Raw genomic sequence first — 25,092 nt, 5'->3', positions numbered from 1 at the left:
AGTGGATGGAACAGGGTGGGGTAGGAGGAAAGGAAAGAATGAACAAGCTACCACCAATAACATCCAGCAAGTGTTTGCTAGGGACCTACTGTGTGCAAGGTTCTGGCCAACTCAATGCTGAAAGCAGCATTCTGGGCCCGAATGGCTGCGTGGAGAGCAGAGGCTGGCCTAGCACAGCTTTTCTTGGTCTCTCACCCCAGGGCAGGATTTTTATTTTTTAGTCAAGGTCTCACTCTGTTTCCCAGTCTGGCTCAAATCCCTAAGCTAAGTGGCTTTTCTGCCTGAGACTCCTGAGTAGACGGGACTGCAAGTCTGTGCCACCGTACCTGACTGAGGCTAATGTTTTCTTAGAAGATAAGGTGCTTTGACCTCTGACTGTTACTGTGACAAACACAGTACCAAGTGAGGCTGGGGACAAAGTCCCCAAGACTTTCCCAGTGCAGCTGCTGGGGTCCCAGCTGTGCACATTACAAACACACCAAGGCTGGAGGCGTCAAGGTCAGGACTGTTAGAACGCCACTCTATGTGCTGGTTTTCACCCCGAGTGGATACTTGCTAGATACACACCCAAGGACAGAGTACCCATTTAGAGGGAGGGCAAGGGACAGAGAATGAGTGACGTATTAAGGGTCCTGTGGGTCTCAGACACAACTGTGGCCCAAGGGCAGTTTCTAGGCAGGGGACTGTAAGCTTCTCTCTGTGCGGCACCTTCCCTTGTTCTCTTGACTCTTCAAGCCCAGGCGCCACCCAGCTCTGGCTGGAGTTCAAGCCTCAAGCTGACTTCCCCCTTCCTCCCACCCTGGGATGGGCAAAGAAGGTCTAGGCTTCAGGTCCAACAGGCTGCCAAGACCAGCTGAGAGTGGATGCAGCTAGGAAGAGCTGGTCCTGGTTATTGTGGGAGCATGGGCAAGGAGGCCTGGCAGGCACTGGGTGCATAAACAAGGAGGGTTAAGTTTCTTTCCGGCTGGGAGCATGTGTGCATGTGACAGGGAGACAAAGAGTACCCTTTGACATTTGCCAGGAAAACTTTTTAGAAAAACAGGGTGTGGCACTGTTGCCAAAGCAACTCCACCACTCTCTGGGGTATGACAGGAGGAGGGAACCCCTTCTGAGCTAGAAACAAGAGAATTCCCAAGAAGTAACTGAAAAGAATGGAACATATGCAGAAAAGCAAGGTAAGAGTTCACTGCACAGCAGTCCAGGGAGATGTGTTAAGTGATTCTTTTCTCTAATGGAGAACACACGAGCCCCAGGTATCTTGCTGCTGATGAGCAGCCAGCCAAGGGTCTGAAGTCATCTTCCTGGGGAATGCATTGCGCAGTGTGTCCACAGACACTCAGGAGGTAGTGCCTGCATTGGTGCTGGGCCTGCTGGGATGGTCTAGAAGGGTCACGGCGCTTAGACTCTGAACAGGGTGTTGCCAGCCTGAGTCACTCATTGCACATGCCTATAACAATAAACAGCCACATACAGTAGTCACAGCTGCCAGCGAGAAAGCAGAGCAGAGGAGTTAGTCCTCTACGCGTATGGAATGGCAGGGAAGGACAGAGTAAGCAGTTCTTGGGGACTGTAGGATCTGAGGGAGATGAAGCAGGAGACAGTAGGGTGTTTTCAAATTGTAAGGGACACCAAGAGCCACCTAGACAGCCACACCAGCCCCACAGATCCAGGTACCCGTGGGGTATTGGTAAAGCCCCATGTGTGAAGCACAGACACACTCTACAGTGCTGGCCTGTCTTCATGTGAGGAAATGCTACTGATGCCAGGTGAATAACCTAAGTGAGCCTGACGTCAACCACAGGAGCCAAGGTTAGCCTAACAAGAAGGGTACATCTCAAATGGAAGCCACTCTGAGGACATTTTACTGATGTCCTCAGTAAGAGCCAAGAGGAGTCAAAACTATGCAGTGTAAAGATGTGTTTGTGACTCCTGCAGTGCGTGAGCAAACAGTAGTGTTTCCTATGATGAGATACTTCTTAGCAATAAAAAAAAGATGAAAGGAAGGAAGGAAGGAAGGGAGGAAGGAAGGGAGGAAGGGAGGAAGGAAGGGAGGAAGGAAGGGAAGAAGGGAAGAAGGGTAGGAGGAAAGGAAGAACGAAGGAAAGGAAGAAAGGAGGGAAGGAGGGAAGGAGGGAGGGAGCCAGGCATGGTGGTGGTGCATGCCTGTAAATACAACTACTCAGGAGGTGGAGGCAGGAGTTTGAGGCCAGTCTATTTCAAAAACAAAAGAAAATGCCAGATGCCAGTAGCTCACAGCAATCCTAGCTACGCAGGAGGCTGAGATTTGATGATCATGGTCAGAAGCCAGTCTGGGAGGAAAGTCTGTGAGACTCTAACCTCCAGTCAACCACCTAAAAGCCAGAAGTAGAGCTGTGGTTGAAGTGGTAGAGGGCTAGCTTTGAGCAAAAATTAATTAATTAATATATAAAAAAAAAAATCTCAGGGACACTGACCAGGCCCTGAGTTCAAGCCACAGGTCTAGCAATAAATAAATAAATAAATAAATAAATAAATAAGAGGGTTGGAGGCTATAGCTCTAGTGATCAGAACTTACTTGCTTATTAGCACATGTGAAGCTCTTGATTCAACTCCTAGTTTCACAAAAACAACCACCAAAACAAGACAAAGAACATGACCAAACTATACACCAATAGAACTACACTATAGTCTGAGATTTGGAGGATCACAGTTTGAGGTCAGCCAAAGCAGAAAAGTTCACCAGATTCCATTTAAAAAACAAACCACCAGGACTGGGCATGCAGCTTAGTGGTAGAGTGCTTGTCTAGCATGTGTGAAGCCCTGGGTTTGATTCCTTAGTACCACATAAACCAGTAAAAGCCTAAAGTGGCGCTGTGGCTCAAGTGGGTAGAGTGCTATGAGCAAAAGTTCAGGGACAGTGCGTAGGCCCTGAGTTCAAGCCCCAGGACTGGCCAAAAAACAAAAACAAGACCAAAAAAACACCCCTCCCCCCTCAAACCACTATCACCACCACCACCAAAATTAGCTAAACCCCCCCCCCCCCAAAAAAAAAAAAAAACGGGGCTGGAAACATGGCTCAAGTGGTAGAGAGCAAAAACATTAAAAAAAGTGCTCAACATTATGGACAAAGTCTCTAAAGCTTCATTCCAAGTAAAGCAAGCTAGAAAGGAAAAACGTGATTTTGTTTGTACCTGAGGGTGATCTGCTCTCTTAAGAGGACATTTGACAATGCCTGAAGACTTGTTTTGGTAGATCTTGGGGAGGAAGAGAGAACTGGCTCTAGTGTCTAGAGATAAACCCCGCTGCTAAACATCCTATAATGCATAGGATGGTCCCCACAAGAGGGAATGATCCAGTCCAAACTGCCAACAGATCCCAATTTATATATGCAATTCTTTTTTTTTTTTTTTTTTGGTCGGTCGTGGGGCTTGAACTCTGGGCCTGGGCGCTGTCCCTCAGCTCTTCAGCTCAAGGCAAGCGCTCTACCACTTGAGCTACAGCGCCACTTCCGGTTTTCTGGTGGTTTATTGGAAATAGGAGTCTCACGGTCTCTCCTGCCCGGGCTGGCTTTGAACCGCGATCCTCAGATCTCAGCCTCCTGAGTAGCTAGGATTACAGGCGTGAGCCATTTTGAAAAAGGCAAATCTTCCATGAAGAGTAGATTCCCTTTTGCCTGAGGCTGAGGGATGAAACCCAGTGGAGATGCAAGTGGAACCAAAGGACCATTGAGAGGGAATGGCAGTACTGCGCCTCACCATTGCGGTAGGGCTAAAACAATGACATAGGCCTGTCAAAACGCAGCAGGTGCTATACTTAAAAAGCCTGAAGTTTTCTTCTGTAAATTATTATTATTGTTGTTGTTGTTGTTGGTTATGGGGCCTGAGCTCTGGGTCTGGGTGTTGTCGCTCAGCTCTTCAGTTCAAGACTAGCACTCTATCACTTGAGCCATGGCGCCACTTCTGGCTTTTTCTGCTTATGTGGTGCTGAGGAATGGAACCCAGGGCTTCATGGATGTGAGGCAAGCACTCTACCACTGTGCCACTTTCCCAGGCCTTTCTCTGTAAATTATATCTCAGTAATGCATAAAGTGGCTCACAGAAAAAAAGTGCCAAGCTAGCTGTGGAAGAAGATGGGTGTGTGTGCATGTGTGTGGTGTGTGTGCACGCGTGCGTGCGCGTGCGTGCGTGTGCGTGTGTGCATGCGTGTGCGCGCGCGTGTGTAGGCAGGAGGGTGGGGAGACATACACACATCACTAAGCTGACAATGCCTGTGTACATTCTACCCCTTGTCCGATAGTGAGGATGAGAGTGGGGCATGGACAGGTTGCTCTCTCCCCCAGGCTTGAACTTTCTAAGTAAGCAACAGGATCAGATGGGACATGGAGGGGAGAAAAGGCTGTAGCTCCACTACACGCTGCCCTGTGGACCACTCACTAGGGCTAGGTCCTGGGCTTCTGGGCAAATGTGTGCGCTACGGCCTCCTCTGCCCTCCAAGCCAACCGTCACAACTGTCTATAATTCTATTTTCTAAAGAGCTAACTCTAGGGTTTAGGAAAACTCTGTTCTTGTTTTTGTTTTTTTGTGTTGGTCCTGGGGCTTGAACTCAGGGCCTGGGCACTAGCCTTGAGCTTCTGTGCTCAAGACTCGTGCTTTACCACTTGAGCCACACCTCCATTTCTGGCTTTTTTTTTTTTTGGTAGTTAATTGGATATAAGACTCTCATGGTCTTTTCTGCCTGGGCTGGCTTAGAATTGTGATCCTCAGATCTTAGCCTCCTGAGTAGCTAGCATTTTAGGTGTGAGCCACCAGCGTGTCCTCAACAGCTTTTTAAAAGATTAAAAGGCTAGGGGTTGTGGATGGATACATGGTTTTTCAGAAGTGGCTCTGCCCCTCTCAAGTCCGCAAGGGCCCCAGCCATGAGGGCTGTGAGGCATGGCATGTTTCTGCCTTAGGACAAAGCAAAGTGCCAGCATAACAACATGAAATGCTGATGGAGTGGGGAGAAGCGGTACACAGGCAGAGGACTGGCCCAGAGCACAAGTGGAAGAAACAATGACCTTTCTGGCTGAAAGGGGCCCTGAACTCCCTCTTGACAACACTGGCAACTCACCAACACCCCATAAAGTGCACCATGAATGTGATTTTCAAAGAAATGTTGTTGCCTGAGGCTTTCACCCAGGAAATGCCAAAGGCTCCAAGAGGGAGTGTGAAGGGGCGGGGGTCGCTCACAGCAGGGAGATGTTCCAGGATCAGAGCCCGGCCTGGCCAGAGGCCAGCTTGTTTAGGGCTCTCCAGAAGAATACTTACCAACTAATTCCTGGGGATCTCGCTTCTCTACTTCTGTATTATCCTGTAAAAGAGAAACACACAGAGGTAACATTTGGGCTCCTGAGCCATAGCTTCTCTTTGAAACCCTGAGGGGTTTTATAGAAAAGGGAAAAGCTCCGGCACACTAATACTGAGCAGTGCTCTAGGGCCTTCTGGGACCCCAGAGCTTCCTACCCGTGCTCTCTCATCACAGCAACTGTGATGCTCTGGAGTCTCAGGGAAATCCTCCTGAATTCACAACCTCCAGCAGGGAGCAGTACCCACCCACCCTGAAGAGAGCCCGTCCGTGAAGAGGAATCTTGTCCTGGCCACCTGGATGAGCTCTAGCCTACCTGCTACTCCCTGGGGTCAAGCAAGTTTGTCCAAATGTAGCAGACCTCAAGGCTCCAGCCATCTCCTCCAGAGCCTGATCGGAGCTCCAGAATACCACTATCTCCATCCCTGGCAAGGGGGATCGTTTCCAGGGGGACTCCATTATAACAACTAACTCCCAAGACCAAGACTCAAACGGACTGCCTGTGGCCCTGTGATGTGAGTCTTCTTGTTTTCAGTTTAAGAAGTAGGGGGGGTGGGGGAGGGAGACTTTATCAGGAGATAAATAGCCAGTATAGGAACTCCATGGCAAGCCTTTCCTAAGCCTTTCCCCCACCATTGGAGGAGACCTCTCCCTGGCATGTGGCTCTCTTTACACTGGCTTTGTAATGTTTCCCAAGAAAAACCTTTTCCAATACTTAGTGCAAACACTATTCCACGCCAGTTATTTCCATATGTCCTGCAAAAATCTAAACACAAAAGCTTCTTATCAGATGTCTTATTTCACTGCTCGCCAGTAAAGGCCTCATCTAAACCAGATCACATGGCCTCTGTTGTCCCAAAGGGCAAGAACACACTGGCTTCCCTCAATCCCAGTAAGATCAGAGATCTCAAGTGCCACTACAAGCTAATGATCAAAGTGCAGAAGCTGAGCTCACAGAAAGGTGCGGGATCTCATTTCCTTTCCCTTTGCTTAGTGAGAGAGGAGATAGGCCAGTAACAAGCTACAAGATCTTCACACGAAAACAGCCGGATCTCTGGCCTCCACGTGCACAAGGAAATGCCACACCAAACTATCTCAGAAGGAAAGATGTGTGGAGGGTTACCAAATGCTTTCCTAAGGAAACATGTGTGGAGGGTTACCAAATGCTTTCCTAAGCGATAGCCCCATGAAAAGATCAGACTCCCTTCCCCAAATAGTCCCTCCTGATTCAGAGACAGACCTTCTTTTCTGAACACTGTGGCTATTCATTCAAACTACTAGGGTCCATGCTGAAGCCAGGCTGCTTAGCAACCTGCCCCCTGTCAATCAGATGGGTAAAGAGGAAGCTCATCTGGGTTGGAGTAGAGAAGGGCTGAGAGGAGGGCCTGGAAAATTGTCAAGTTCAAGTTGGAGTTATAAATCAACTGCTGTACAGACAGTGCCAGTCTCTCAGGGGCCCAACCACAATCTATTTGTAGCAGTGACTCTGGAGAAACCAATGTTAAAGAACGTGTCACTAACAAAATGTAGGACTATAAAATTTTCTTTCTTTTTAGGGGGAGAATTATTTTTTTTATATTGTCTTTAAATAGTTCTACAAAGAGGCTTCAATTCAATATGCCTATCTGGGAACAATGCATCTTGATCAATGTCACTGTTTTCTGTAAAAATTTCTCACATTTTTCTCTCTGGGGGACAGCTTTCAAGGTGCTAATTGTGGAAAGACATAATTGTATATAATTTACCTCCCCCAATCAGTCGGTCATAGAGGGGACTGATCACTGGCCTCTGAACTCTAAGGGGCCAAACTTATACATTCCCAACGCTCTGTACTTTGCCAGCCTTCCTTCACAGGCAGAAATGTAGAACTGCAAGAGGCCTGCTAACCACTAGAATTCTAATCCAGTGCCCATTCCAGAGTAACAGGAAGTTGGTCTCTAAACTTCAAAGGAAAAAACAATACTTGCTACTTCAGGAGCTCTCTGGCTAGAGTAGGAAGCCAGGAACTTCCCTGTGGCCTCTTGCTGCTTGTGACCATGGAGCTGGTAGGGGATTAGGTATATATGATGATGAGGGGGTAGATCCCACATTTCACAAGAGTCTGACCAGCTTAGCTGAGGTTTAGTCATATCTCTGGAAGAAAAGATACAATGAATCAGCTAGGCACCTGGGGCACTTGGGACTCACCCCTGAAATCCTAGCTACTCAGGAGGCTGAGATCTGAGGACTGCAGTCCGAATCCAGCCTGGGCAGAAAAAGTCCATGAGACTCTTATCTCCAATAAAGTGATCAGAAAAAAAGCCAGAAGTGGCGCTGTGGCTCAAGTGGTAGAGTGCTAGCCTTGAGCAAAAGAAGTTCAGCCTGAGTTCAAGCCTCAGGATAGGCACAAAAAAGAAGTGTGCATAAGCCAAATTTGTAAATGATCCTGAACAGCTTTGAGGCTATCCAAAGCAATGAACTTCAGAATAGCCTTGAAGCTATCCAAAGCAATGAGGTTCAGAAAGTGGCCAGAAATGCTATTCCATAGTGCATTAGGAGGACTGGAGAGTCTAGCAGGGGGCCACAGCTGCCATGTTTTAGAGGCAACTCAGCCACGAGACCACTGAACCCCAGTGACTGTGCCATTGTACTACACTGCTTCTGAAGACAATACCCTGTTTCTGACTCCTAAAGATGCCAGCTGTGCCGAAGGAATCTCACTGAATACCTATCAGGAGCATGAGAAAGTGAAGGTCAAGAGCATCAGCACTTGTTCTTCAATAGAGATGGGTTCAAATACCTCAGAGACACCTTTTAGTTCAGTGCTAGGGTGCTTGCCAAACTTGAAAGACTCTGTGTTTGGGGCTCAGGACAGCAACCCCCATTCTCAAATTTAAATAAAAACAAAACCAGAGATGAGAACCATTAGACCCAATTATCCACTGAAGCAAGTTTCAATGAAAGCATCTTTTCTCCTGGCCATGGCTCAAGAGTCCAGAAGGACATCAGACACCAGTGACAGGGAGAACAGAACTGGGAGGGAGGGTGTCTCATCAGAAAACAAAGCCTTAGCGCACACATGTGTGTGCATCCCCATCCCACCCCAAAGACCCGGAGAGAGACGTCCTTTTATTGATCTTGTAAGATACTAGGAATTTTTTGTTTTGGCTAGTCCTGGGGCATGGGCACTGACCCTGAACTTTTTAGCTCAAGGTTGGTGCTCTACCACTTGAGTCATAGCTCCAGTTTCATCTCTTTTGTGTGTGTGTGTGTGTGTGTGTGTGTGTGTGTGTGTGTGTGTGTGTGTGTGTGTGTGTGTGTGTGTGTGTGTGTGTGTGTGGTGTTTAGTTGGAAATAAGAGTCTCACAGACTTTCCTGTCCCAGCTGGCTTTGAACTGTGATCCTTATTTCTCACGCTCCTGAGCTGCAAGGATTACAGGTGTGAGCCACTGGTACCCCAGCTGATACTAGGAATTTTGTATGGAATGGGACCTAGCATTCACAATAACAACCTTGAAGTTATAATGACTAAATATTGCAAATGACAGAGCAAAGGAGATGGAAATTGACGATTTAATTAACACCGCTGCAGTGAAACCTGCTCTAGGAGTGTCTTACTATGCCCTGACAAAGAGGAAAGGAAAGGGGGAATCATGAAGATACAAGTAAAAAACAAGAAACCACTGTTCCTTTTTCTTTCCTCCAGAGTTTGTATTTCAAAACGCACAGAGGATACCCGTCTGAACTTGTACAGATTTGTCCTTCTTGCTTAAAAGTAATGAAGTCAGCATGGAGATCTTTTTATCAGACAGTTGTCTGCATCAGCTAAGAGGCATGGAACCCACAGCCCAGAGACAAGATAGCCCTCAGGGAGCAGAGACTGATAAAGTCTCACCCCTCTAGGAAGAAGATGAAAACACTGCTCTGGGAAAGGAAAGCAGCTCTAGAGAGAAAAGAAGTCAAACTTCAGCCCCCTAGTTCAAATCCAATTAAGACACAAGGAAAATCATACAACAAAGCCCAAATCCATTGCTCTCCAGCAGCAGGCACTGAGCAAACAGGACGGTAGGAAAGATCAGGGCCCAGATAGTAAGCTGGCCCAAGAAACCTTTCTCTCCCTAGCCTTTACCTGAGACTAAAATCCCAAGAACTAGAGCAGGAGGCAACCTCAGTGTCTGGCGAATAGTGCTGCAAACCTGCCAATTTTGCTTTCCTGCCAATTAGGCTTGAGACTAGTTAAGAAAGAACTAGTCAGTGGCAGGGACCTCTTGTTCTCAGGAATTACAGAACATGGAAATGTGCTCCCTAGTAGAGACTATGAAAGCCTAGTCATTGATAAAGCTGACCAGTGCAAAGAAAGGAAAAATATGAAGCTAAAGGAGCTGTATTAGTATTATTATTAGGGCTGGTTCTGGTCAGGGCCTCCCTCCTCTCACTTGTATGCTCTCTCTCTTCTTTCCTTTTGCCAGTCCTGGGGCTTGAACTCAAGGCTAGCATTCTACCACTTGAGCCACAGTGCCGCTTCTGGCTTTTTCTAAGTATGTGGAATTGAACCCAGGGCTTCATGCATGCTAGGCAAGCACTCTACCACTAAGCCACATTCCCAGCCCTATCACTTGGCTTTTCTGTTCATAGCTGGCCCTGCTACCACTTGAGCCTCAACTTCACTTCCATTTTTTTTTTCCTGGCAAAACTGGAGAAAAGAAACTCTTGGGTTTTTCTGTCTGCATGGGCTGGCTTCGAACTGTAATTTTCAGATCTCAGCCTTCTGGATAGCTAAGATTATAAGCTTGAGCTACCAATGCCTATCTAGAAGCTGTCTTTTGAGCCGAGAAGTTGCAGGTCCTAATGGACAGTATGGCTAAGACAGCAATTCAGGATTAGGTATTCCGAGTTCTACAAGGAAATGATGCTGGTTTGATAGAACCATGGCTTGGGGTGTAGGAGGAGCTGGTGGGCGAGGTCAGGAAATACAATGCTGCTCGGGGGCAGCATGCTCCACAGGCAGTAGAGAGAACCCTGGAGAAAGCCCATCACCAGCACACTTCCTTCAGTTGTGTCCTGTGGGCCGGGACAGGGCCTCTCCATGGGCACATTGCCCACTCAGGAATGGAAACACGGCACTTATCAGAAAAATGGGAGGAAGTTGGTGGGGCTGCTGTGGATGCCCTGGAGTTGCCTTGGCTCCAGACGGCTTATGGACAGGAAGGCTCAGTTCCCAACCACAGCCACAGAAGGTTTCTACAGGAAGGGTTAAACAGGAATCTCCCAAGACAAATGAATTCAGCTCCAGCATGGCCTTGTGGACTGAAGAAAAAGGCAGGGAGGGGAAAAGGAAATGGCCTCTTTTTCTGTTGAAAAAGTTTGGCTAAAACAAAGCTGGTATGGCTCAGCAAGACTGTCCACGTTCTGTCACATGAGACATGCTGGAACTGGCTGAACTGCAATGTGAATGCCAACATTTGGCCAGGAATCACTTCCCAAAGAGGAGATTTTTGGTGACTGACTATTCCAAGTACCACCTACATCTGATTCACGAACACAGCTCTGTGAGGCTGAGAATGGTAAAGCACAGCCTGTAAGAAACAACTCAGTATGACCACGCGTCACAAAAGTGTTCATTATTCCACCTGAGAAGTGTTAGCGTAACTTGGGGCAAATAGATCTGAGACGCCTGAAGGCCAGGAGAGAGAAATGTAATGTGAGCATCATCTACACACTGGAGCAGAAAGGGAAACATCATCCTGGAGCCAGAAAGAATACCAGTATCTTTAAAGTATTGTTGGGGGAAAATTTGCCAGTCCCAAATCCTACTGAACTGAAAATCACATAGCAACATCTCAAAGGACAGGGATTCTAGCACAGACAAAGGTGGGAAGTGCCAGATCCCAAAGGACAGGCAGTTTTTTGCATCATATAATTTCAAAAAGATGATTCCCAGCTGGGGAAGGAGGGGCCAGCCACACCTCAGTTAGCAATCCATGGCATCTGGCCTCAAAGGGAAGGAGGTATGTTGGGGCTTGTACAGCTGATAGGAAGGCAGACAGGGCATGCAGAACCATGGAGGAGTGGGGTGGGGCTTCTGCAGTCCCAGCTTCAGTTGCTTTGAAGCAAGAGCAATCAAGAAGGCCCCTTTGACAGTGTGGTGGAGCCAAGAAGAGGGTTGAGAGAGAAAAATGGTAGTTCCTCCCCTTCACATGCAAACACAGCCTCAGCAATTACCTTGATAGCTTCAGATCCCACCAAGCCTTCTTTGGGACAAGGCAGAACAAAGCAACCAGCCTGGATTTCTTTCATTCTGGGCAACTACAGAGCGACCTCCATAGCTTGCCCTCTGTTTTACCACCCAGGCAGACTCCAGGCCTGTGCTGGGTTCTCCCACCATGTCCAATCCACAAACTTCCAGAAACTCCATGTTCCTCACTCTTGTGAGGTAGGCACTAGTGCTGAGAAAAGGTTGAAAGAAGGCCATTCATTCTGCTGACATCAGGGGACGTGAGATGCTAGGGAGGCTTTGGCACATTCTCAGCAGTTCAAAGTTCCCATTACAGTGATCCCTCACCTACCTTGGGAGTTATGTTTCAGAGACCCCCATGATAGGTAGAACTCCACAAAGTAGCAGTATTATATAGTTGTCCCTCACTACAGTACAGTTCACTTATGGCTACTTCACGGATGTTCACCTATTGTGGGGGTCTCTAGGATGTAGTTCCCATGATAGGTGAGGGATCATTATTATGTTTTTTTTTTCTTCTTGCTGCTCCTGAGGCTTGAACTCTGGGCCTGGGCACTATCCCTGAGCTTCTTTTTGCTTAAGACAAGCGCTCTACCACTTTAGCCACAATGCCACTTTCAGCTTTTTTGAGTAGTTTATTAAAGAGTCTCACAGTTTCCTGCCTAGGGTAGCTTCAAACCATGATCCTCAGATCTCAGCCTCCTGAGCAGAGCTAGGATTACAGGAGTGAGCCACTGGTGCCTGGTTTTACATGTTGTTGTTGTTTTTCCTTAAAACACTGCAATACAGTAAAGCCGCAAGGAGTGAAATAGCAATATAGAAAGGGAAGACTCTACAGTTTCCAGGGAGAACAATGAATGGCTCAGCAAACAGCATCAGTGAAGGGCCATTTCCTTCTCTGGTCCTAGCACAGTTGTGCTGCAACTTTTTTCTCTAGTCAGCACTTAAAGGACCATGGGATATGGGAGACATGGGGACATATGGGATACTAAATGACAGAGACAATAAGTACACACTCCTTCTCACACAGCCTTCCTCCCACACCCTACCCAGACAACTCCCAAAATGTCAAACGTCACTCTTCAAGTCTCATAACAACCTATCAGGCAGGCAGAATTCTTTCCATTTTACAGATGAGTAAACTGAGATAAAATAGGATAAAGTAGCTTGTCTAGCTTGTCTACTGAGGATCATGGTTTGAAGCCAGCCAGGGCAGGAAAGGCTATGAGACTCTGATCTCCAATTAACCATCACAAAACTGGATATTGGGGCTGGGAATGTGGCTTGGTGGCAGAGTGCTTGCTTAGCATGCATGAAGCCCTGGGTTCAATTCCTCAGTACCACATAAACAGAAAAGGCCAGAAGTGGCACTGTGGCTTAAGTGGTAGAGTGTTAGTCTTGAGCAAAAGAAGCTCGGGGGGCTGGGAAGGTGGCTCAGTGGTAGAGCGCTTGCCTTGCATGCCTGAGGCCCTGGGTTCGATTCCTCAGCACCACATAAGAAAAAAGCCGGAAGTGGCACTGTGGCTCAAGTGGTAGAGCGCTAGCCTTGAGCTGAAGAGCTGAGGGACAGCGCCCAGAGTTCAGGCCCGATAACCGGACCTAAAAAAAAAAACAAACAAACAAACAAAAAAGAAGCTCAGGGACAGTGGCCAGGCTCTGAATTCAAGCCCTAGGACTGGCAAAAAAACCCCAAAAAACTGGAAGTGGCGCTGTGGCTCAAAGAGGCAGAGCACTAGCCTTGAACAACAGAGCTCAGGGACAGCACCCAAGCCCTGAGTTCAAGCCCCACAACCCAAAAAAAAAAAAAAAAAAAAAGGAGCTTGTCTAGTCAATGACAATGTTAAAACTCAAACCCAAGTGTGTCTGATTCCAAAGTCCATTTCTATGGCTTCCTAACATCTCACCTCCTCTCTTGAGAAAAAAGGTTGCCAACAGTGACAGTTTCCATGAAGTCTCTTCTTTGGCATAAACACTGAGGAAGCCAGCGTCAAAGAGCAAGGAGAAATACTCTCTAGGAATGACTCTAGCAGGTCATGGAGTGACGCAGGTGTTAAATCCTCAACTTAGGGTTGCAGGATTTATTATTTTCCAGCGCTGAGGATTAAGGGAAACAGTGCTAGAGTCCACAGTTTCCCAGTGAGTAATGTCTTGGTGGACCTGAATGGAAAGGCTGGTCCTGAAGACTTAATCATACCAATGGCTACCTTACCCTTAACCTTTCCTGAAGAGTCATGAAAGAAAAATCAAATCCTGAATCATGCTTAAGCTCAGTCCTTTCTTCCTGGGTGAACATGTGTGGAGCTGGAACTGTAAGGGATGAAGTATTTCTTCTGACTAGACCTGTTTAAAGAACATGGCAATACTTCCTACCCAGAGTGCTTTGCTAGAGACAAGCTACATGCATAGGATTTTACTCAATAACAATTATAAAAATACATTCAGGGGGCTGAGAATATGGATTAGCAGGAAAGTGCTTGCCTAGCATGCAATGAAGTGTTGGGTTAGACTGCTTAGCACCACATAAACAGGAAGTGGCACTGTGGCTCAAGTTGTAGAATGCTAGCCTTGAGCAAAAGAAGCTCAGAAACAGTGCCCAGGCCCTGAGTTCAAGCCTCACGACGGAGAAAACAAAACAACATTCAGGTTTGGCCCTTGTACTAATTCTGGACTTTATTCATATAGAACATGTAAGTATAAGAGAACTGATGGGAAAAAGTGCAATGCTAATATTAGCAAAACTGCTAGAAAAAATGCTGGTAAATATCAACAAGAACGTGTGTGTGGGGCTGGGATGTAGCTCAGTGGCAAAGTGCTTGCCTAGCAAGTGCAACGTCCTGGGTTTGATCCCCAGTACCAAAAAAAAAAAAAAAAAAGAAAAGACAAAAATAAAATACAGTTAAGAATGTGTGTGTGGCTGCTGTGGGGGAGGGGGGGGGAAGTAGGGCTTGAATTTAGGGCCTGAGTATGATCCCTAAGCTTTTTTGCTCAAGGTTAGTGCTCCATCCACTGAGTTATAGCTCTACTTCTGGCTTTTTGGTGGGTAATTGGAGATAAGATTTTCACAGTTTTCCCTGCCTGGGCTGGTTTTGAACTGTCTTCAGATCTGAGCCTCCTAATTAGCTAGGATTACATGTGCAAGTCATCAGTGCTTGGCCTTTTTTTTTTTTTTTAAAAAAAATCATTTCCAGGATGGGGGAGAATGATGAAAGGGGTAATATCAATCAAGGTGCACTATACTCATAAACTGCTTTGTTGAATGGTACAACTACTTAAAAATAAAATTGAAACAAAAATCATTTCCTCTGGAGACATGGCACAAATGGTAGAGGACCAGCCAAGAAGGCAGCCCCAGAAAGAAAGAGCAAGGCCTTGAGTTCAAGCCCAGGTACCAGCAAAAAAAAACAAAAACAAAAAAAACCCTCCATATTCAATTCCCAGTACTGGAAAAAAAAAAAAAAAAGACTAATAGTCCCATGGGGAAAACATTTTGGAATTTTTGCTTCCATAGCAGTCTTTTTTTTTGGCCAGTTGTGGACACTCCCTCAGCTCTTCAGCTCAAGGCTAGTGCTCTACCACTTCAGCCACAGTGCCACTTCTGGCTTTTTCTGCTTATATGGTGCTGAAGAATCGAACCCAGGGCCTCATGCATGCAAGGCAAGAATTCTACCACTGAGCCACCTTCCCAGCCCCTCCCATAGCAGTCTAATTGAGATATAACTTCTACATCATACCAATTCTTAAATGTTTTTCATTAATGTCATGCTATTATTATTACTGATTGTAACAATGTTAAAGATAGAAACACATACACACTGTTATAGAAAAAGATAAAAAGAAAGGTGGAAGCTGGGCATCAGTGGCTCATGCCAGTAATCCCAGAGACTCAGGAATCTGAGATCTGAGGATCATGGTCTGAAGCCAGTCTGGGCAAGAAAGTCCATGAACTTATCTCCACTAAACTGCAAAAAAAAAAAAAAAAAGGTCCAGGACTGGGAATGTGGCCTAGTGGTAGAGGGCTTGCCTAGCATGCATGAAGCCCTTGGTTCGATTCCTCAGTACCACATAAACAGAAAAAGCTGGAAGTGGCACTATGGCTCAAAGTGATAGAGTGTTAGCCTTGAGCAAAAGAAGCTCAGGGATAGTACCCAGACCCTGAATTCAAGCCCCAGGACTGGGGGGAATGGGGCAGGGGGGTGGGGGAGAGGCGGAGGGGAAGAGCATGAAACAGTGCCAAGGCCCTGAGTGCAAGTCCTTCGACTAGTCTCTCCCACACCCAAAACAAAACACAACTACTCCAAAATACAAAGACCTGAGACATGGTTCAAGTGGTAGAGTGCTTGCATACCAGGTATCATGCACTAGGTTCAATTCTCAACATGGCAAAAACAAACAAAAATACCCTTGCTAGAATAATTTGACAATGAAAGTAAACAATGTAAAACAAACCCTGATAGAATAACCATCAGAAAAACTATAAATTTGAACATGTCAAAGAAAATATATAAGTTGAAGCTTTGGTAACTTTTGCTCCTCCTTAATTCTTAATTTTCTTAGTTTCCACAGCTCCTACCTAACCGATCTTCAGTATCAGGATGAGTAGAACTTCCTGTCACTTGTTTATGAAGCTTTAACAGCCTAGCTACTTAGGAGGCTGAAATTGGGAGGACCATGATTCCAGGCCAACCAGAGCAACAAAAGTTCACAAGATCTAACTCAATAAAAAAAAAAAAAGCTGGGAGGCTGGGAAGGTGGCTCAGTGATAGAGTGCTTGCCTTGCATGCATGAGGCCCTGGGTTCGATTCCTCAGCATCACATAAGCAGAAAAAAAAAAGCTGGAAGTGGTGCTATGGCTCAAGTGGTACAGTGCTAGCCTTGTGCTGAAGAGCTGAGGGACAGTGCCCAGGCCCAGAGTTCAGGCCCCATGACCAGAACCAAAACAAAAAAGCTGGATGTGATAGTGCATGCTTTTCATCCTAGCTATGTGGAAAGTGTGTCAACAGGATTGTACTTCAAGCCATTCTAGGCCTAAATGCGAGATCTTAGGCTGGAGGCATGGTTCAAGAGGTAGAGTGCCTGCAGAGCAACTGTTAAGGCTCTGAATTCAAATTCAAGTACTGAAAAAGAAGGAAAAAATCAACAAAAAAACAAGCCTTAGTTAGCATCTTCTTTTCGAACTTCAGAATCCTGAGCCCAAGCAGGAAAAAACTTTCTGCAGAGCTGCTGTGAAAGCTAGTACATAGCTGGGAAGGTGGCTTAGTGGTAGAGCGCATGCCTTGCATGCCAGAGGCCCTGGGTTCAATTCCTCAGCACATAAGCAAAAAGAAAAAAGCCGGAAGTGGTGCTGTGGCTCAAGTGGTAGAGCCCTAGCCTTGAGCTGAAGAGCTGAGGGACAGTGCCCAGGCCCAGAGTTCAGGCCCCATGACCGGACCCCCCCCCCCAAAAAAAAAAAAAAAAAAGAAAGCTAGTACGTATTCTAGTGTCTTTATATACGTGACAATAAAGAGAACATAAGAGTTTAACCTGCTGTACTCCCCAGGTGCAATTGCTAGTGGCTCCTGAAAGTTCCTCCTGAGATCATGCCAACAAGTTCCTGGGACACAAACTCCTCAGAAAGCTTTTTTTTAGTTTCCAGATCTTTGATTCTGATGCATAAGATAGGTAATAATAATGACGTGGAGTGGAGAGAGAATGAGGAAATTCGTAAGTCAGATCTGCTCTATACAAATCCTTCATGTAGAGACTCTGATCTTTAGTGGGGCCGTCTCTGAGGCAGAGAACTGTTCAGTTGGCTTAGTGAACAGGGGGGGCTTACATGGCTCTCCCTCAATTTGAAGAGAATTTGCTACTGCAGTTCCCAAACTGCATCAAAGCAAACGCATGATCATGCCCCAGGACATTTAGTACTCCACAGGAAATATTTGACATCAGATACCACATAAACTCGTGTATTTTTTTTGGGCAGCAACTGAATAATGAAATCAGTAATGCTTTGTGTTTGCTTAGGAAACAGAAGCCTGAACTACTGAAGCACCACGGGTGGTGAGTTGAGAAAATGTGGTAACTTAAAGATGAAGGTGTATAATCAGACACAGCTATGATGAAAAGGGTGCGCATTACTCACAGCTGCAGCTTATCCTGAGAGAAGCACTTTCTCACTGTAGAGTGGGTATGAATCCTGACTCCACAGACCAGCGGGGTGGAGTGAAGGGAATGCTCCTGTACTCCAGGGCTCGGGGGAAGCCAAGCCAGAGTGCCACCCATGTCTGCTGATTGCAGGGCCACTAACCTGGATTAAAGTTGTGAGTTCCATATTTCAGCACTACTTTCCAGCTCTTAAGAATTACTGGGGCTTGAACTCAAGGACCTCTTGCTCTTACTCATCTTTTTTTGCTCCTGGCTGCCACTATCACTTGAGCCATGCCTATACTTCCAAATTTTCTTTTTCCTTTCTGTCTTTTTTTTGTTGGTAGTGAGGCCTGAACTCTGGGCCTGGGCGCTGTCCCTCAACTCTTCAGCTCAAGGCTAGCGCTCTACCACTTGAGCCACAGCGCCACTTCTGGCTTTTTCTGCTTATGTGGTGCTGAGGAATCGAACCCAGGGCCTCGTGCATGCAAGGTAAGCACTCTACCACTGAGCCACCTTCCCAGCCTGACTTTCAAATTTTCTGTAGGTTATTTGAATTTGTCTGCTAGGACTGGCAGACAAATTCTCAGATTCCAGCGTCCTGAGTAGCTAGGGCTATTGTCAAGAGCCACCAGCCACCCGCCCACTCTTATTTATGCAAGCCCAGACTAGCTTCAAAATTGTTATGTAACCCAGGTTGGCCTCAAATTCACAATCTTCCTGGATGCTGGGATTACAGGCATGTGACCACTATACCCTGCTTTGGCTTTTAGTACCTTAAAAAATGTTCTCTTGGGGCTGGGAAGGTGGCTTCAGTGGTAGAGTGCTTGCCTTGCACTTGAGGCCCTGGGTTCGATTCCTCAGCACCACATAAGCAGAAAAAGCTGGAAGTGGGGCTGAGGCTCCAGTGGTAGAGCGCTAGCCTACAGCTGAAGAGCTGAGGGACAGTGCCCAGGTCCAGAGTTCAGGCCCCATGACTGACAAAAAAAAAAAAAAAGTTCTCTTATTTTAACACACCTTTTCCAAAAATTCTAGAACATTTTTCCTCTAGTTGCTATTAGCTCTTTGACCCAGGGACACTTGAATTCCTTTCCTAGCTCAGGGCCTGGACCACAAGACCTCAGGGAGCCAGCACTCCCAGCCCTTCCCAGGTCATCTATGCTGTGCTTGTTTTCAAAGGAAGGGTGTGTCAGGGACAGTGAGGGAAACACCTCCATCCACAGGAACTGTAGGAGTGAAGAAAAACATAAACCAGGAAAAATATCCCAGGGCATCGGAGGTAAAACACAGAGCATGGAAAGGGCACAGAGGGACATGCAGATGCCAAGGACAGGTGAAGATGGAGGAATACTTGGGCTACCTCTTCCCTGAAGTAAGGAGCTACCAGAGGACTGCCACTATCAGTCTGACAGTTTCTGGGACAGCAGCACCACCTTCTGTCAAGTGATCAGAGTACAAATATAAGGTACTTGAACAAGACCAGAAACTGGAAGTTAAAGAAAAAGAAATGATGAGCTGTAATCCTAGCTACTCAAGAGGCTGAGATCAAAGCCAGCCAGTAGGAAAGTCCATGAGACTCTTATCTCCAATAAACCAGTAGAAAACTGGAAGTGGCGATGTGGCTCAAGCAGTAGAGTGCTCACCTTGGACTGAAGAGCTCAGGGACAGTGCCCAAGCCCAGAGTTCAAGCCCCACGACCAACCAAAAAAAAAAAAAAGAAATGATAGAACAGGAGACCTAAGAATTCAGTTGCCTGTGGAATGTTCACCTGCCTCCCCTCTGACTTCTCTGGTTTCTAACAAATTAAGCATCAAAGAAGAGTCCCTGCTATCCTGGACTGACAGACAGGACCAAAGATTTCCTGCAAGGGAACTCTCCTAAGAGAGGATTTGCACTCCAGGTAATCCCAAATACCAGTGTGATAAAAATTAGGTAAGTTTCAGCCAGATATGGTGGCATTTACCTAGAAACCCACCATTTGGACTGCTGGAGCCATAGGACTGTTATTGAGGACAGCTTGGGCTACACAGTGACTCTGACAGATAAAAAATAGACCTTTGAGTGGCTGGGAAGATGGCTCAGTGGTAGAGCGCTTGCCTTGCATGCCTGAGGCCCTGGGTTCGATTCCTCAGTACCACATAAGCAAAAAGAAAAAACCCGGAAGTGGCACTGTGGCTCAAGTGGTAGAGCATTAGCCTTGAGCTGAAGAGCTTAGGGACAGCTCCCAGGCCCAGAGTTCAGGCCCCATGACCAGACTCCCCACCCCCCCCCCCCCCCAAAATAGACCTTTGAAGCCAGCCCCGGCAGGAAAGTCCATGAGACTCTTTTCTCGAATAAACTACCAAAAGAGTTGGAAGTGGTGCTATGGTTCAAGTGGTAGAGCACTAGCTTTGAGCAAAAGAATTTCAGAGACAGGGGCTGGTAAGGTGGCTCAGTGGTAGAACACTTGCCTTGCATGCATGAGGCCCTGGGTTCGATTCCTCAGCACCACATAAAGAAAAAAGCCGGAGGTGGCACTTTGGCTCAAGTGGTAGAGCGCTAGCCTTGAGCTGAAGAGCTGAGGGACAGCTCCCAGGCCCAGAGTTCAGGCTCTACGACCGGACCCCCCCCCCCCAAAAAAAAAAAATTCAGGGACAGAGCCCAGCTCTGAGTTGAAGCCTCAGGACCTGCTAACAATAACAATAAAACCTAATGAAGTAGGGAAATTTCAACAGTTTTCGTCCTTTTTTTAGCCAGGAGATAGTAATATTAATAGTCAATTTTGCTCATCTATAATGACCAAATCTTTTTTTTTGTCGGTCATGGGGCTTGAACTCTGGGCCTGGGCGCTGTCCCTCAGCAATTCAGCTCAAGGAGAGCACTCTACCACTTGAGCTACAGCGCCACTTCCGGTTTTCTAGTGGTTTATTGGAGATAGGAGTCTCATGGTCTTTCCTGCCCGGGCTGGCTTTGAACGGAGATTCTCAGATCTCAGCCTCCTGAGTAGCTAGGATTACAGGCGCAAGCCACCAGCGCCCGGCTGACCAAATCTTTTCTTAGGAAGTGCCCAGGAAACCCTTAGGGGACTAAATCCAATTTCAATCTACAAATTTGCTTTTGGACATTTATGTGTGTGTGTGTGTTGGTACTGGAGCTTCAACTCAAGGCCTGGTGTTGTCTGTTAGCTTTTGTTTTTGCTCAAGGCTAGTACTCTTACTATTTGTGCCACAGCTCCACTTTTGGCTTTTTGGTGGCTAACTGGAGATAAGAATTATATGGAACTTTCCTGCCCTGGCTGGCTTTGATACTTGATCCTCAGAACTTAGCCTCCTGAGTAGCTAGGATCTGGCTTGACAAATAGTTTCTCAATATTTGAAAAACTTCCAGAAACAGAGAGCTTGCTACTCCATGAAGCAGCTCAAACTACATTTGGTCAGAGATGACTTAATGTTCTTTATTCTTTAGTATGCATAGGTAAACTCCTTCTATGTAATTCTACTGTTGCTCATGTTCTGTATCTGGTTCCTACCACCTTTCTATTTCAAATGTCCCCTTAAGCCTTGTTCTTTTACCTCCATGATGTGGACTGAAACTCTCCCATATTAATAACTGCTATTCTCTGAGCACAATTCAGAGTATGGAATTCTCTATTTTAAAGCAACTCAATGGAAGCCTGGGAAGCACCCAGCATTATTAAGTCAAATATTTTACCTTTCAAAGCCAGCCCACACAGGAAAGTCCATGAAACTTTATCTCTAATAAACTACCAAAACAATCAAGAAGTAGAGCTATGTCTCAAGTGGTAGAGTATTAGCCTTCAGCACAAAAGCTCAGGGATAACGCCCAGCTCCAGGACAAGCATAAAAAAACAAAAACAAAACAAAAAAAAGGAATAAAGAGGATACTGAAAAGTCAAAGTAGAAAGGAAGTGCCATCTAGTGGAATCAACAGTTATGACAGCAAATCACTTGCTAAATAACAACTCTAAAAAAGATCAACTCCAAGCAGGGAGCTGATGACTCACACCTATAATCCTAGCTACTCAGGGGGCTAAGATCTGAGGATCGAGGTTCAAAGCCAGCCCGGGAAGGAAAGTCCATGAGATTCTTATCTCTAATAAGCCAGTAGAAAATCGGAAGTGGGGGCTGGGAAGGTGGCTCAGTAGTAGAGTGCTTGCCTTGCATGCATGAGGCCTTGGGTTCGATTCCTCAGCACCACATAAGCAGAAAAAGCCAGAAGTGGTGCTATGGCTCAAGTGGTAGGTGCCATGATCGGCAAAAAAAATTAAATTAAATTAAAAAAATCGAAAGTGGTGTTGTGGCTTAAGCGGTAGAATGCTTGCTTTGAGCTGAAGAGCGCAGGGACAGCACCCAAGCCCAGAGTTCAAGCCCCATGACTGACCAAAACAAAACAAAACAAAAACAAAAAACAAGCTAGATGCTGGTGGCTCATGCCTAGAATTCTAACTACTCAGGAGGCTGAGAGTTGAGGATTGTGGTTCAAAGCTAGCCTTGGCAGGAAAGTCCGTGAGACTCATCTCCAATTAACCACCAGAAAAACAAAAGTGAAGCTGTGGCTCAAAGTGGTAGAGTGCTAGTCTTGAAAAACTCAGGGACAGTGCCCAGGCCCTGAGTTCAAGCCCCACAACCCACTATTCTTCTCAGCTTGCCCAAGTGTGGAAAGTCACAGTGGGAAAATGAGAATTGGAAGTAGAGCTGGGGTGAGGCCTCATGTTGGTCCAAGCTTTTCACAGCTCTTTCTCCGTGACTAAGAATCTAGATAGAGTATATTAGAAAGCTCTTATGTCTTCTTGATTCTAGAAACACTTCACCTAATATCACCTGGAGAGGTCAAAGCCCCGACAAAGCCCTACCTGGGGTGGAGGGAGAAAAAGGAAGATGAAGAAAGATGAGGGGTGGGAAAGAGGACAGACTCAGAGACAGTTCTCTCATCTTTCTAGTCTGAATTCTGATAATGTGCAAGGAAGGAAATCCTATCTGCCTCAGGATGTACTCTGAGGTTCTCGAAGGTTCTTTCTTTATAAAGCTGCTCTTATCCCCGAAAGATCCACATGGTGACACCATAGGTTAGCCAGACAGATCTTGACCAGACAAATGAGCTGAACCATAATGTTAAAATGCCTTATTCGTATCCAGCCACCCCACCATAGCCAACACCAAATACCTTTGGGTCATCAGCCTCAGGTTTTTCAGTCTCTGAATCGTCATCTTCCTACAAGACAAAGAATTGAGGATTAAGCTTAAAAGGAGTGGGCCTAAATGTCTCGCATGCATAACCAGGGGTTAGGCCAAACAGTTCATTTACCCAGCTGGGGTCATCCCACCAGGAACCCCTTCCCTACCAGCCCAAAACTAGAGAAAGAGAAGGAAAAAGGATTTTTTTGTTTATTTTGGAAGGCGAGGAACCAAACAGTCAGCAGCTCACAGTCAACTATTATTCCAGTAGTGTCCTAGTCCACATCAATGAAAACACCACATAAAAAGTGGAGAGAAGTCACAGTATGTTTCAGAAAATGAGACCAGGCCACAAGATCAAACAGGCATAGTGTTTCCACTAAAATATGACTTAAAACCAGGATTATAAACTTTTTTCCTTCTTTGTCTATCATATCCACAATACATCAGACATGGACCTACCACAATTATTATTCAACATCAGAGTGCTGAGACTCACATACATCTATACCCCAGCATTTGCACTAACTTGAAAACAGAGAAGTGGGAACCAAATGGTCAGAGTCAGTGACCCAGGAAAGGCAGGACTACTCAACTAGGTCCCAGTTGAATAGGTTCTGCCTTCACCTAAGTGCTCACGTTACGGTCATTTCCCACTGTATCCATCCTGTTCCTTATCCAAATGAGGCCTACCTAATTCAAGAGCACCATGTGGGTAAGGCATTCTCCAAATCAAGTCTACCAGTGCACTAGCTAATGCAACAAAGGTCAACGATCAGGAGGAATACAGATTGCTTCCATCACCTACAACATTCAGTGCCTGAAAGCCTTTAAATGCTCAGGAAAAATTGGTTTCACTTGAATTGTTATTGTCAACAAAGCTGTGTTTTAACTCAAACATGACTTAGTACTACTCCACACCTAAGAGACATGGCAAACTAGACTGATGGACTTGAGACTTAACTACCTCTTAAAGTGTCAGTGCAACAAAGACTTTAAGTGCAATTTCTATAACCTTAAGATGAAGTCAATCAGCCAAATAATTAGATTGAATTCAGCTAAATACAATTACAATTTAAAGTATGTAGGGATTTGATGAGAGCATACCAAAATATGAAGTAAAGCTTAACAACAAAAAAATCAAGGCAAGTAAAATTATTTAAAAAACACGCATTACACAAATGTATTAAAGAAAAGACCTATAGCTATTAAGGTAGTATACACATATTTGAGAAAAATAAAAGAACTTGCAAAGGATTTCTCAATTATTACAGTCAACTCTGAATTATCTATATTAATCAGTGGGACTAAAGCATAAAATGTCACAAAAGAGCACTTAATGAAAAATATATATCTGCTTATGTGGAATGCTTTATTTATTTGCCAGTACCATCGTTTGAACTCCAGTCTCTGAGCTTGCTGGGTTTGCTTGCTCTACTGCTGCACTACCAGTTGAGTCATGCCTCCAGTCTGGCCTTTTGCTAGCTAAGAAATAGAGTCTAAACAACTTTTCTGCTGGGGCTGGCTTTACACCTCAATCCTCAGATCTCAGCCTCCTGAGTAGCTAGGATTATAGGCGTAAGACACTGAGGCCCAGATACATTTCAGTTTCTAACTGCAGTTCAGTTTCTAATTACCTACTCATTTAAATTTTTGGTGCGGGAATCAAACCAATAGCCTTTCATATTCTAGGCAAACACTCTACCTTATCTACTCAGACCTTATCTTTATTAATTTTTCTTTTTAGTGTATGTGTGTGTGTATTTCTTTTCTTTTTTTGAGCAGCATCTTGCAAGTTTCAATTCTCATCCTCCTACTTTAGCCTCTCTAAGGTTGGAATTTCATGTGTAAGTGATGGGATTTCAAATGTCACCACTGGGCTCAGATAGAAATATAAACACTCAGTCTGTAATGAAAATTTCAAGCAAATAAAAAAGTACACTGTGTGTGTGTGTGGGGGGGGGGGGGGCGGCAAGTGTGGGCAAGTGTGGGTTTGGCAGGTCCTGGGGCTTGAATTCAGGGCCTGGGTACTGTCCCAAGCTGTTTTTGCTCAAGGCACTACCACTTGAGCCACAGCGCCACTTGTGGCTTTTTCTGTTTATGAGGTACTGAGGAATTGAACCCAGGGCTTTATGCATGCTAGGCAAGCACCCTACCACTAAGCCACACTCCCAGCCTATACATTATGTTTTAATTAGAACAGAATTGACTACTGAGTTTAGCTCCGTAATCAATTTTGTATTCTTTGTGCTAAGCACT

The 25,092-nt window shown here is 45.8% G+C and overlaps 1 protein-coding gene across 3 annotated transcripts in view; it reads right to left on the bottom strand.

Annotated features, from left to right (window-relative positions):
- Positions 1–25,092, bottom strand: part of LOC122094955 (SAP30 binding protein) — a 37,525-nt gene that overhangs the window by 10,311 nt on the left and 2,122 nt on the right. For all 3 annotated transcript variants that reach the window (XR_006144975.1, XR_006144976.1, XM_042665476.1), the window contains exons 3-4: positions 22,823–22,870; positions 5,286–5,328 (exon numbers count right to left, since the gene is read on the bottom strand). Coding sequence is in view for 1 of the 3 variants with exons in the window: in XM_042665476.1 (XP_042521410.1) it covers positions 5,286–5,328; positions 22,823–22,870 (91 nt within the window). In the remaining 2 variants the exon portion in view is untranslated. The remainder of the gene's footprint in view (positions 1–5,285; positions 5,329–22,822; positions 22,871–25,092) is intronic.

Source organism: Dipodomys spectabilis, unplaced genomic scaffold (genome assembly GCF_019054845.1).
Source record: "Dipodomys spectabilis isolate Male_0828 unplaced genomic scaffold, ASM1905484v1 ptg000329l, whole genome shotgun sequence".
In the NCBI taxonomy this organism is placed as follows: Eukaryota; Metazoa; Chordata; class Mammalia; order Rodentia; family Heteromyidae; genus Dipodomys; species Dipodomys spectabilis.
This window is presented reverse-complemented; position numbering and strand designations above follow the sequence as displayed.